The sequence below is a fragment of the Diabrotica virgifera genome, chromosome 2, assembly GCF_917563875.1.
Source record: "Diabrotica virgifera virgifera chromosome 2, PGI_DIABVI_V3a".
NCBI classification, from domain to species: domain Eukaryota; kingdom Metazoa; phylum Arthropoda; class Insecta; order Coleoptera; family Chrysomelidae; genus Diabrotica; species Diabrotica virgifera.
This window is the reverse complement of record NC_065444.1, coordinates 163607635-163622134: the sequence shown is the minus strand read 5'-3', so window position 1 is coordinate 163622134 and position 14500 is coordinate 163607635. Positions and strand designations below refer to the sequence as shown.

At 32.2% G+C, this 14500-nt stretch overlaps 2 protein-coding genes across 2 annotated transcripts in view; both read left to right on the top strand.

Annotated features, from left to right (window-relative positions):
- The first annotated feature begins 6717 nt into the window (after positions 1 to 6717).
- LOC126880294 (uncharacterized) lies at positions 6718 to 9090 on the top strand. Its single transcript, XM_050644070.1, has 2 exons — positions 6718 to 7522; positions 7609 to 9090. The coding sequence occupies exon 2, from the start codon at positions 8060 to 8062 to the stop codon at positions 8630 to 8632; it is 573 nt and encodes a 190-aa protein (XP_050500027.1). The 5' UTR covers positions 6718 to 7522; positions 7609 to 8059; the 3' UTR covers positions 8633 to 9090.
- Positions 9091 to 9588: 498 nt separating this feature from the next.
- The window catches only part of LOC114332097 (delta(3,5)-Delta(2,4)-dienoyl-CoA isomerase, mitochondrial), a 42182-nt gene continuing 37270 nt past the window's right edge, over positions 9589 to 14500 (top strand). The window contains exons 1-2 of the mRNA XM_028281810.2: positions 9589 to 9855; positions 9934 to 10057. Coding sequence (XP_028137611.2) covers positions 9810 to 9855; positions 9934 to 10057 — 170 coding nt within the window. The 5' untranslated portion in view covers positions 9589 to 9809. The remainder of the gene's footprint in view (positions 9856 to 9933; positions 10058 to 14500) is intronic.

Genomic DNA, 14500 nt, shown 5'->3' with positions numbered 1-14500 from the left:
ACTGCGTGCTGCTATCTTAAAATGGGTGATAATTGCGACAGAGATAAATTAGCCTATTAGGTGAGAAGTCTCTTTCTAATCGGAGGAGTTCATTCAATTCGCGACAGTGGGAAAGTGACGCGATCGATAAACCCTACGTCATTGGATAAACCCTGTCGATTAGAAAGAGACTTCCCACCTGATAGGCTCATTTATCTCTGTCGCAATCGTCACACATTTTAAGATAGCAGCAAGCAGTCTAGATATTATATGTGTATGTTAGTAACTAACTAACTACGCTAACTACTAACCTAACTGAAGCAAACATAACCGAACCTATTGTGCAGATTTGAGACTGTAAAGTGGTAAGAAGCTCTAAAATGACTATGATTCAATATAAAGCTAGTTATTATAACTGGCTAGCTGACTTATATCAAAGTACTTAAATCGGGCATTAGGGAATTAAATAATCGTATGCAATAGGGCATTTCAAGACTTTGACGTTTATGTCACCACTGGGAGGCAATTAATACGTGTATTCTTCGCAGGGACAGTCAGGGACTAGTCGACGACAAATGGAGCATGCCATGACTAAAAGTCCGCGATAGGGTCCGCAAACGAACATATTTTATTTGTTTATATTTTTTGACATTGTTTTTCTTAAATTTTTTACCCGTTTAATAGTTTTTTAGTTTTATTTGGCGAACAATTTGTTGTTGATTTTGTGTAGTTTTTAGTTGTAGAAATACTTGATCGACTTTATTTAGTTTTAAGCAGTGAAATTTTCGAAAGTTGTTGGCAGACAATACAGATGTTGCTAAAAGGTACAGTAGTTAGTTATTTAGCATTTTTATAGGATATTTTATAGCTTTATTATTATATTTAACCATTGTTTTTGTCCCTCAGATCATAACTTATTTATAGTTTAGTTGGTTTATGCTTGTAGCACTGATATGGTAGCCGATAAAACTGAACTTCATCACGATTACTTCGTATTCTACACTTTAAAACACAACAGAAATGAAGCATATTATTCTTTTATTATTCTTTCAGTTAAAGTGTTAAATTAATCCTTGTATAAAACAAAATTACAAATAAACTCAATACACCAGGGCGGATCTGTGAAAAAACGTCAATTTTTGGATGTGCGGAGTGGCAAAAAATAGCAAACTTCTATAAATGGTCTACTTTTTGTTCAGAAAATTTTTAAAAATTTTGAACTTTTACAAAAAAATTTAGATTGCAAAATTATTATGCAAAATCTATTATGTCGATTTTAGTGAAATTTGTTGGACGGTTTAACTATGTTGTAAGAATTTTTTAAGCGAACTATGAAGGTTATAAGTGCAACCAAAGTGGTTGAAAAACATTGAATAAAAACGCAGTCTTTTTTGCCCCCTTATTTTCCATTTATTGCTATTTTCCAGAAAGGGTAATACTTTAAGACGTTTTAAACCAGTCGTATATTATACAAAATTTAATTATCTTTATTTTCATTCTGTACGACTTTGTTCTAAATGAATTGTTTAAAGTTATAAGCAATGAAAGTAGAAAAATATCGATATTTTTCGAAATTTTTATATATTTAAATTTTTTTATTAATGCTCCGGGCATATTTGAGAAGGAGTTTCGCGATATAATATAGGAGTGTCAATATATCTTTTTGGATACTATTAATATCGTGAGAAAACCTGTAAATGGAAAGAATCCCAAATAGTTTCCGTATTGAAAATTTTTATTTAGAAAATACACATCAGTTTTGACGATGACCCACTTTGACAAAGGGTCCATTTTTGCTTACTAAATTGATATTTGACTGTATAAAAAAATGGTTGCTTTTATCGATACAGTTGAGGCATACAATGCATTACCTATTTAGTTAATAGTAAAGCAATCCAGATAATATTTTCCATAGAAATGCCTACTTTAAATATAATAACATAATATATGTGGGTTCCCAAACTCTGATTTTGTAGAGTAGATAATTATATAGGTATCGGAAAAGTTAATGCTTCATTATCGTGGATGATATATGGATAAGAAAGGAAATGGAATATCAATAAAATTATATACTAGTAATCAGGCTTGTGGTTAATTTAAGACTTTCATTTTAAGAATATTTATCTTTAATGCTTAACTCTTGCTCTTACTTTCTATAAAATGTTAAATTAACTGCTAAAATGTGTGTGATAATTTGGTATTTAGTAACCACAGACATATAATGCCTAGACTGCGTGCTGCTATCTTAAAATGGGTGATAATTGCGACAGAGATAAATTAGCCTATTAGGTGAGAAGTCTCTTTCTAATCGGAGGAGTTCATTCAATTCGCGACAGTGGGAAAGTGACGCGATCGATAAACCCTACGTCATTGGATAAACCCTGTCGATTAGAAAGAGACTTCCCACCTGATAGGCTCATTTATCTCTGTCGCAATCGTCACACATTTTAAGATAGCAGCAAGCAGTCTAGATATTATATGTGTATGTTAGTAACTAACTAACTACGCTAACTACTAACCTAACTGAAGCAAACATAACCGAACCTATTGTGCAGATTTGAGACTGTAAAGTGGTAAGAAGCTCTAAAATGACTATGATTCAATATAAAGCTAGTTATTATAACTGGCTAGCTGACTTATATCAAAGTACTTAAATCGGGCATTAGGGAATTAAATAATCGTATGCAATAGGGCATTTCAAGACTTTGACGTTTATGTCACCACTGGGAGGCAATTAATACGTGTATTCTTCGCAGGGACAGTCAGGGACTAGTCGACGACAAATGGAGCATGCCATGACTAAAAGTCCGCGATAGGGTCCGCAAACGAACATATTTTATTTGTTTATATTTTTTGACATTGTTTTTCTTAAATTTTTTACCCGTTTAATAGTTTTTTAGTTTTATTTGGCGAACAATTTGTTGTTGATTTTGTGTAGTTTTTAGTTGTAGAAATACTTGATCGACTTTATTTAGTTTTAAGCAGTGAAATTTTCGAAAGTTGTTGGCAGACAATACAGATGTTGCTAAAAGGTACAGTAGTTAGTTATTTAGCATTTTTATAGGATATTTTATAGCTTTATTATTATATTTAACCATTGTTTTTGTCCCTCAGATCATAACTTATTTATAGTTTAGTTGGTTTATGCTTGTAGCACTGATATGGTAGCCGATAAAACTGAACTTCATCACGATTACTTCGTATTCTACACTTTAAAACACAACAGAAATGAAGCATATTATTCTTTTATTATTCTTTCAGTTAAAGTGTTAAATTAATCCTTGTATAAAACAAAATTACAAATAAACTCAATACACCAGGGCGGATCTGTGAAAAAACGTCAATTTTTGGATGTGCGGAGTGGCAAAAAATAGCAAACTTCTATAAATGGTCTACTTTTTGTTCAGAAAATTTTTAAAAATTTTGAACTTTTACAAAAAAATTTAGATTGCAAAATTATTATGCAAAATCTATTATGTCGATTTTAGTGAAATTTGTTGGACGGTTTAACTATGTTGTAAGAATTTTTTAAGCGAACTATGAAGGTTATAAGTGCAACCAAAGTGGTTGAAAAACATTGAATAAAAACGCAGTCTTTTTTGCCCCCTTATTTTCCATTTATTGCTATTTTCCAGAAAGGGTAATACTTTAAGACGTTTTAAACCAGTCGTATATTATACAAAATTTAATTATCTTTATTTTCATTCTGTACGACTTTGTTCTAAATGAATTGTTTAAAGTTATAAGCAATGAAAGTAGAAAAATATCGATATTTTTCGAAATTTTTATATATTTAAATTTTTTTATTAATGCTCCGGGCATATTTGAGAAGGAGTTTCGCGATATAATGTGCTAGAAAGAAGTACCGCAAACAAGTCCAAGAGATCTTGTCAGGAAACGCGGAGGGTAGGCTCACTCTATGTTAATATTTACCTCTATGGTTAATTATTGTTTTTGATAGTAAGGGAAAGTGGGGGCTGGGGGAATAGTACGCAGCGGGCAATCGTGCGCTGAATTGTATTTCAAATTCTGTGAAAGATTTTACGAACTCAACCAGTTCTACTGTTCTACACCTTTCGTCCGATCTCGTGAAAGGTTGACGCCATTATCTTCAGTCCTTGAGTCGACCGTTGCACGCACGTGGACTAAGTGAAATCCGAATATTGAAAACTACAAGAATTTTTCTAGTTTTTCAGCTCCACAAATTAAGACGTCAAATCCGTAGGCTTTATTCAGTTGTTTTGAGCTTACTATTGATTTAAATCATATTGTTTTCCGTACGTTTCGGTGCATCTGTTGGTTTATATGTATGGTTCAGTAGTTTTCCGTTTGTGATGATGTTTGCTATTCAAGGCGTAAAGGGTAATAAGGCGCAGAAGTGCGCACGGTTCCCCCACGAACAATGAAATGGTAAATACTAAAATTACCATTTTATTTCCAGAGGCCACGAAACTACACTAGAAAATCTATGAATCTTACATAGGCTAACGAAGATCTACAAAACCTTCTGTATGCAATCAGAAATGGCGGCAAAAAAATAAGGGAAACGAGAAGAGCTTTCAACATTCCCGAATCGACTTTAAGAAAAAGATGAACATGTTTATGGACGTAAAGGAGCTAAAAAGTAGAATTTGCTACACCTATCTGTTGAAGGTAGAACAGCTATCATGACCGTTTCTGCATGAGTGCTGCAGGTACTTATATTCCACACTGTTTATCTATCTCCCTGGGATAATCCAGAAAATAAAGCACAATCTCGAACATTCGGAAAATCTTACAAGCTCACCAATGAAGATACATTTGGAGGAAACCAAGAAAAAAAGACTTTTAGCGGGCGAGAATCTCAAGAGAAAGAGTAAACAGCAAGCAGCAAGAAAGGCAACTGTTCAAAAATGCTTTGATACAAGAATAAACAGATATCTCGCCAGATAGAAAAAAAACTTAAGGACAAACAAAAAAAGAAGAGAATGCAGAAAAAGCTAACACCTGAGTCGTCTGAGGTAACAGACACTGATTTGTCAGGTATTATCGAAGACGAATTAAATGATGTTAAATTAAGCTTCATTCCAACACCATTAGAAAAAGCAGCTGCACCTAAAGAGACATGTATTTGTTGGGAAGCAGGAAAAAACAATATTTAAAGATTTTTATAAAAACATTTATTAGTGCGCCCATTTCCCAATCACTGCGCATGTTTACCCTCATGGATGGGTAATCGTACGCAAAGGCACTTCTTTCCTTTTTTAATACCATGCTTTTGCACTTTATATTTCTCTAAAACTCATTTTGAATATTCAAAGTATAATAATTAGAGCTTACTGTAACTTTACTGGCCGTTATGATATATTTAAAGAATTTACAACAGAAGTGATTTCTGCTTAAGTGCGCACCATTCCCCCTCTTTCCCTTACTTATAGTGTCACTGTCACTGTCGTACTGCCGACGCACTATTGCCGCAGTGTTGAAAGTTCCCAGAACTTTCGAAAACACAAATATTGATGACGCGCTGATGTCGACTTTTAAATTAAGTGACACAAAAAGGAAAATGTATGTAATTTATTCAATTCAAAAGACACTTTACTGCTGTCAAAAATGTTTGACAAAACAGAATAAATTGCTTTTCGCTTAAATTAAATGTTCAATCTGCCCAGAGGCAGGTCGGTGACAGCTTTAACATTTAATTTAATCGAAAAACTATATTTATTTTTTAAATAAACATTTTTTCCTGTTGTCTGACAGCAGTAAAATGCATTTTGAATTAAATAAATTAGGTACAGTAGGAAAAATGAAAGAATACTCATGAACGAACATATAAAACACGCTGTATTTTCCTGTCACCGTGTCACACAAAAAATTGGCCAGCGCAAGTACATGTAATAATTATTATTACATGTACCTGCGCTGGGCAATTTACTTTTTGACACGGTGACAGGAAAATACAGCGTGTTTTATATGTTCGTTCATGGGTATTCTTTCATTTTTCCGACTGTACATACATTCTTTCTTTTTGTCTCAATTAATTTAATTTAAAAAATTAGACACTCTGTATATATAAGTATGTTAATATTTATATTACTGAATACAGAATTGCATAATGTTTCAAATGAGCTATCACACGACCCCTATTCTCATTTTAAAAAATCATCGATTACGTCGTCACCCCCTGCATGATGGATAACGTCACTAGTATGATATATATAATGTAGTTTAATAATGTATGATATATATAATGTAATGTAATGCTTGTTTGTAATTGGTCCAACATCGGGCAAGTTATGAAATTTTGACACTAATGACATTTATGAACTTTTGACACTATTTGCATTTTATAGGTTAGATATAATTAAGTTATATCAGCGATTTTTTGTGTTTTCTGCGTTATTTCTTTCATTTTTAGACTTTTAGTCTGCATTTATATAGTCGGTTCGCTAAACTCAGACACAACTGGCTAGTGATTTTAGTCGGTAATTTTCTTTGTTTTTGGTCAATTTTGCCAAAATTTGCAAAATTACTAACTATTTAGTAATTATTAACGATTTAGTAATAATTTTTTGCCAATTTTACCAAATTGGCAATATTACTTAGATACTAACATCACTATATAGCCAGTTGTGTCTGCGTTTAGCGAACCGACTATAACAGTTGTTTTAAAACTCTTTAGAGCGGCGTATTAGTATAATATAATATTTATGGATTACCGTAGAATGCCGATATGATCAACAAAAAAGATGATGTAGGGTAAATGCACCAGTAACCGACCATGCACCAGTTACCGACCACTCTTTAAACAAATATTAAAACTAAGAAAATCTTAGAACGTTCAGAAATTATTGCACCGCCCTCGTATACTATGTGGCCTTAGGTATGTAGGGAAATTTCGTTGACTTATCCAAAGCGAGTTTAAAGGAAGTGGGAATTTTAGTGTATTGGCAACACTGCCAATAGGTTAAATCAGTGAGCTTGTAACTAGATGCACATGAAGGTAAGCAATTTTTATCTAATTACATCGAATGTTTTTTTTACTTTTTTAATGTTGAAATATGATATTACTCATTATAAAAGTGTAATAAATACAGTTAACTTGTTATTTTTCTAAATATCTGTAACTAAGTGATTAATTTATGGTGGTCGGTTTATGGTTCACCATTGTAAAACTTTTCCATTAGACGACCAGCTGGTCGCTTTCTGGTTTGGGTTTGTATCCACGGATGATTTGTTAAATAAGCTGTTGCTAGTAGTACGAATAGGGGACTTTAATTTTTATACGTATATCTAATTTCTGTCCAATAAACGACCAGTGGTCGGCTACTGGATCAAAATGGTGGTCATAAATTGGTACCGTAATCAAACTATTTGTTTTAGATGCCTAAAAATTATTCTAAAGACGATTTGGTCAATTCTATATTAATGAAGTTCGTGATGGAGCAAAATACGGGAAACTGAGAGGAAGTATAACATTCCCCATGCCACATTTATGGACAAATTAAAAGAAAAAACATCTTTGGATGCTAGAAAGGGTCCTCCAACTATTCTAACTTCAGATGTAAGTAGGTCTATCTTGTTAGTAAACATGCATTTCTATATAGAATATTATATTGATTTTTGCCTAACCCTTTTCTCGTTTTGTAGGAAGAAAACCTCCTAGTTTGTTGATTGAAGGGCATGGCCAAAAAAGGAATACCGGTTGAACCAAGAAAACTAATTGATGCTGTTCAAGCAAGACTTAATAAAAAAAAAGATCGACGAAAAAGTCCATTTACTCAAGGAAATGGACTACCTGGAAAAAACTGGCTAGATCTTTTTTAAACGACATCCAAGTATTTCACTGCGTAAACCTGAACCTCTTGGTTTAGCAAGAGGGTTGGTAACTGAACGTGCAATTCGTGAATGGCATCATAACTTTTAAACTTATATAATAGAAGAAACTGGAAATAGCAATCTGCTAAAAGATCCTTCCAGAATTCTCAATAGGGATGAATCTTGTTTTCGAACTAACCCAGGAACCTCTTTAGTTATAGGTCCCAAAGGATTTAAAGATCTATATCAGGTTCGAAGTAATGATAAGGAATGTATTATTATTATGGTAATGGTAACATTTACAGCTAGTGGAAATATGGCACCTCCCTGCATCATTTATCCCTATGAAAGGATACCGACAGAAATTAACAGAAACGTAAGTCCTAGCTGGTCATTAGGCAGGTCTAAGTACATACATACTGGAAGAAAAAAGATGAAGAAAAAATACAAAAACAACAAAAGAAAAAAGAAAGATTTGAAAAGAAAACCGAAAAAGAAGAGTTACAAAAAAACAGGCAGCAATACAAGTAACGGATCATCTGAAGAGGAAGATGAATTTGTGGACACACAGGACGATTCATTGGACGATGCAGAATTTTCCGACCTTCTACAATCGAGACCTTCCACTCCACACCTAGAAGAACTTCTTAAAGATGCTGAAGAAAGAAACTTTGCTTTGGTAAAATTTCCTACAGAAGATGGAGGCAAAGAAGCATATTATATAGGTCATGTTGTAAAAATAAAGGAGAACGAAGAAATTTCTCGTTTAAGACAAAGTCAGAAATGTGAAAACAAATTCTTTTTCCCCAATGTTCCTGATAAAGCTGTAATTGAAAAAGGTCAACTTGTATATTAAAACCAACTCTGGTAAGTGGTACGAAGCGTCAACAGTCAACTGCTACATTTGAAGTAAACCTAAAGAACTATCTATAATGTTCGGTAAAATAGTATATAGGTACAGTGTATAATTGACAACAATTCTGTAATGAATTATTTTATAAATTTTTTACTCTAAATAAATGTTTAAAGAATAAAAGGTCTTTTTTAAATGCAATTTTCGCGTGGTCGAATATTGGTGCATAAGTGGTCGAAAACTGGAAAAAGTGGTCGGTTATTGGTGAATTTGTCAAATAATTTTTAATAATTAAAAAACATAGGTTACGTCAAAGATACGTTGTAATATTAAATGTATTTTTAAAGTACATAATAAATACTAATATATGCTAGAAGTTTTACATCCAAAAACTAATTTTTCAATTTAATAATAATTTTTTAATTTCAAAAATCCTAATTTGGTCGGAAATTGGTACATTCACCCTATTTGGTAATTTTTCTAGTGACTCTCTTGGGTGTGTATCTGTCTTTTTAGTTTACTCTTCCTGGTTTAAAAACAAAACATAATTTAAAAATAAAAGTTTACATGTTTCGGGATTTATCTCCAAAATCGCCCGTTCATGAAAAAAATTATTGATTCCAACGTTTAGGTGCTCACTGTAAAAAATTCTGTAACTATTTTATACTGAAATCACATTATGTGTTGCCTACCTCACAACCTCACACTTAAATGAACTATTTTTAATCATCTGTTCTGTAATCTGTTGCTGTTGTAGTTGTAGTTCATCTGAGTAGTTTGTGATGGTTTGTGGCTGATTGGCTATAGGGCTTTTCATCGATTGTCATTTGTTTCGAGCTTCTGTCATGTGTCACATAATATTAATATATCTACGTCATACGTCTGTGGTTTGTATTATTGTATATACCAATAACGTATTTCGTAGATATATTAATATTATGTGACACATGACAGAAGCTCGAAACAAATGACTGTGAATGAAAAGCCCTATTGGACTTTGATTGTGATTTTTGATCTATAAACAAACTAAAGTACCTACTTGAACTTGGGTTTGTTGGAGTTTGGAATGGAAAGAATGAATAATGAATACAAATTGAATCAACCTTAGAATCAACAAGTTACAAGTTTACTGTTTCATTTTTGTGTTTACCGCCAGTGTTTAAAAATCTCATATACCGCTATGCATGGAGTGTTGACCAAATCATCAACTTTAATTAACCTTATAGGTATAATATTATGTCTGAATTTTAATAAATAGGTGTTTGTAGTAAGTAGATTCACATTCACTGTCTATTCACTTTTAGGTACCTCTAAAATGTCTTCACTGGCTTTTAAAACATTAGCTGTAAGTGTACCCAAAGAATTTGTATACCATGTTAAGTTAAATAGGCCAGAGAAGAGAAATGCATTTAATCATCAAATGTGGCTGTAAGTATCAAAATTAAATTTTATTTTATGCTATAATAAAGCAAATGGCAGTACTCTATAGTTTGCTCTGATATCCTTTCACTTTTTGTGAGACTTTTTAATTATTTTTGGTTTGTAAGACTAGTAATTTTAGCCAAGAATCATTCAAATTTGACCCTTTTTATACTTGTTCTGCTAGTCTATAAACAATTTTGCATTTTAAGACCTATTCTTACTTACTTACTTAAGCCGTCCTCTTGTACCTTACGGGGTCGAGACCTATTCTTATACTAAATAATTACCTATCACTGTTTGTTCTATTTGAAGTTATATAGAACTGCTTTATTTCTATTTGTACATTTGTAGTTTACAATTACAATTACTACATTAATTACTTGGAAAATACTCGGCACAAATACAACATAATGGAAAACTAACACACAACATACAAATGTACACTGGAGTTCAACATGGCTGCATCCGATCACTGACAGTATTTATCATTTTAATAGACTGGATCATGACCATGACCAATACAATCAAAAACAAAACAGGAATACGATGGAATGTGTTCAATCAACATGAAGATTTGGAGTTTGCAGATGACATCTGTTTGCTCTCAGAAAAGACTCAACATATGCAGAAAAAAGCCGAAAGAATAGTAAAAGAGGCACAAACAATAGGTATGAACATCAATATCTGGAAAACAAAAATATTGAAAATAATACAGCTAGGGAGATGGGAATATACATAAATGAAAAAGAAATTGAAAATGTAGAAAAAGCAACTACCTAGGAAGTATATTTGATAATAAAGGAAAAATAAATGAAGATGTGGAAAACAGAACTAATAAAGCCCAAATAACATACCATTTGTTAAACAATATATGGAAATCTAGCGAACTATCCAAAAACACGGAAATAAGGATCTTCAACAGTAATGTAAAAAGTGTCTGATATACACTACAAACATATTACTGAGGGACGTAACCTTAGCTATTGAGGAAGAACAAAACAGAAAAAAGAAAATATGGACTAGAGATTGGCTCCAAAGAAGGCATAGTCATGGAGCATCTCAGTGGCGACGTGTGACTTTTTCTAAAGTGTTACCAAAACCAGATGCAAAAAATCTTATTTAAAAAAATGAAGATATGGCTAAATGTATATATCGTCGCCTTAGTACTATAACTTGATAACTCCAAAATTGACGTTTTTGGGATAACTAGTTCACAAGATGTATTTTATTTGCCTCCATATTGTGTAAAAACTTGATAGCTCACTTCAAACGGGTTAAGTATTTATTTATGATTGACGAAAGTTGATAAAACTGAAATGCCACTAATATTCAGTGCTAAAACTTGACAAGAGAAGTTATCAAGCTATTATTTAATCGAAATAATCGTGAATATGACATACACTGAATGCTATAACTAGATAACTCGAGTTATCTAGTTTTAGCACGTGTTTCTCTGAAACCATTGAACTTACCACATAATTGCTATCTGTTTATTCGGTTCATTTTAATGCAAGAATTCGAGAATTGTTAGCAGATCTGGCAACCCCCATGGCAGAGGGCTAATTTTCAACAAAATAATGTTTAAAATATTAGTTGTGTTAAAAAGTTCACTTATATGCGACTTAGCACAACATGCGACATTACCAAATGTTAACATTATGGTAGTGCTAAAAGTTGATAACTTTAATTTTTCATGTTTTTTTCCATATTGGAAAACAAATTTACACCATATTCCTAAATAGATCAGTTGCCAAAAAGTTAAGGAAGAGTATTTTACAGCCGCAGAGTGAATTCCGTATTTACCAACATCATGGTAGCAGCACAAATATCTTTAAAATCTTTAAGCTCGTTTATCTCAAAACTACTAATTTCGAGTTATCAAGTTATAGTATTAAGGCGACGATATAGCTTCAATAATATCATTTTATATATCACTTGAAACTCCCGAAAAAACAGTTGATGTTTCTAGATGTTGGCAACATTTTTTATCTTTTTTGGCAATTAATGTTAACAATTCCCTGTAATTGCCTCAATTGTCAGAGTTGTCGCCCTCAAAATGACCACAAAACGCTAATTCTTAATTGGCCAAAAAACATATGGTATCTATTATGGTTCTTTTCATGAGGATTTTTCAGTGCGTCACAAATGATAGAAAAAAAGGTAAGTCCGTGATAATATACATTTATAACATTTATTCTAACATGACATTTTAGTTAAATCTGACAGTTGTCAAATTTTATTTGCAATTGGGCATAAAAACAAATCAATTGTCTTTATTGCATTTATAAAATGGTATTATCTTTGATTTGTATAGTCTTATAAATTGTACAGATTATATTCGTAGATATATTATTAAATTAGTAAATAAATTTTTTTTTCTATTATAGCGCCATCTATCGACAACTAGAATAATCACCGAACTAGAATAATTACCAAAGTAATCACCGACGTGCCTTTTTTTTGTCATATACAATTTAATGCGTTAGAAAGAAATCGAAAAATTGTGACGCACTGAAAAATGCTCATGAGAAAAAGCATATAAGTGTGTTAAGGATATACGTATCTATTTTTTTAACAAACTCATTATGTTTAGCAATATTTGCTTTAAAAGCTTGGTTAAGAGAACTTTCGATTCTTGTTTTGCCAAACTGAATCAAATTGGGCATACATCTTACATGTAGGTAACGGAGAAATTTCATGTCTCCTTTTTAAAACAATAAGAGCATTCGTGGGTACCTGTTGGCGACTAGTAGTTGACAATTCCTAACCTCACCTAATATAAATAATACCGTTAAAAGATAAATAAACTATGCCAGTCAATAGGAGCAAGAATAGTATCTTACCTTTGAATTCTATCCTACTGCATGGATTTTAATGAAATTTTGGGCATAGCCTCAACTTTATCTCCTAATTCAAAGTCTACCCTATGCCGATGTGTGCTTTTATCTTGGGGGTAGTTCCCACCCCTACTGAGGGGTGGAAAATTTTTTGGTTAAAATAACCACGGAATTCGCTAGAGAACCAAATTTTAAGCAAAAACTGTTCTATATTTTTTTCTTGAAAACTCAATACTTTTTGAGTTATTCGTGGTTGAAAATTGGCCATTTTCATTGAAACAACAACTTTTCGAACGGTTTTTGCGAATATCTTAAAAACTATGAATCTAACTAAGAAAACTATATAAAACACTTTCGTAGGTTATAAAAAACAAAGAGACACTTGCATTCATAAATCTTCTAGTTATAATACAAAAAGAGATATGGTAGGTGAAAAGATTTGTTTTTTGGTACATGCTCAGATTGGTGTATTCAACTTGAAATAACAGAGAAACAGTCGATTTTAGGTGTATATACCTTATGTTAATATACCTTGTACATTTATCTATTAACGATAATATTTATATTATTTTAAAGTGCGCAAACTAACCAAATTTATATCTGGTAACAGGCCTACTGATATACACAGTGGGCCCACGCCGTCGCTCCTTCAAAATTTTCAGACACTAGCCGGTCCTATTGATTTACGATATACTAGTAAATTCTTTTATTGTTATGTAAATATTCTTTTCGGCAAACGACCCGACCTTTTTATGATCTATGATGTTCTATTTCCTCTCGACTTTTGGAGTAAAGTTCTTTTAGCTTAGTATTTATTTCCAGAACATTGAATTTTGTATAAATAGTAGGTTTTTTTGGAATTAGCAGTTCAGTTGTGAATTTGAATACGTCGGTGTACTCTAATATGTATCAGGCGCGGTATATTTTTGAATTTGTAATTATGTAAATAAAGTTTTAGATTTAGTGTAATAAATAAATTAGATATCGCAGTTTGTAAAATAAAAGATATAAATTCAGTGTTTTTCATTTGTTTAGAAGTAAGTTATTAAAAATAAATAAAGTCAACTAAAACTAAACATTAGTGCCTAAAAGATCATAGAAAAGACATTATTCTAACAATACCTTATGTTATTAATTATTTCTCCATTTATCTTTATGACCTTTATGGCTTTCTGTGCTTTCCTCTAGCGCTGACTTAAATACTTCTTCCGAGTATATGTTAAGAAAATAGGCGAAAAGATACAGCCCTGCCGTACTCCTTTCTTGATCTCAATTTTATTGGTCAATGTAGATCCTACTTTCACTTTGGCTGTGAAATACCAATAGAGATATGCTATTGTTCAAATGTATAGTGATATTTAACCATGATATTCCTCCATACTTTTTTTGGAAACTTTTTATTGTTAAGTAGAACTGGTCCTGTTGCAGGCGATTGGCTTATTATTCGTCATCCATTTGTGTAAGTTTCTGGTTCTCGTTTTAGTTTTAATGACTACTTATGTAGCCAGGAATGGTGGCTTTATGTGTCTCCACAGCACAATGGCAGCTCAGCTAATGAAAAATTTTTGGCGTATGTGCCAAGCTACATGGCCCCCAGTGGAGCTTTTTCTAC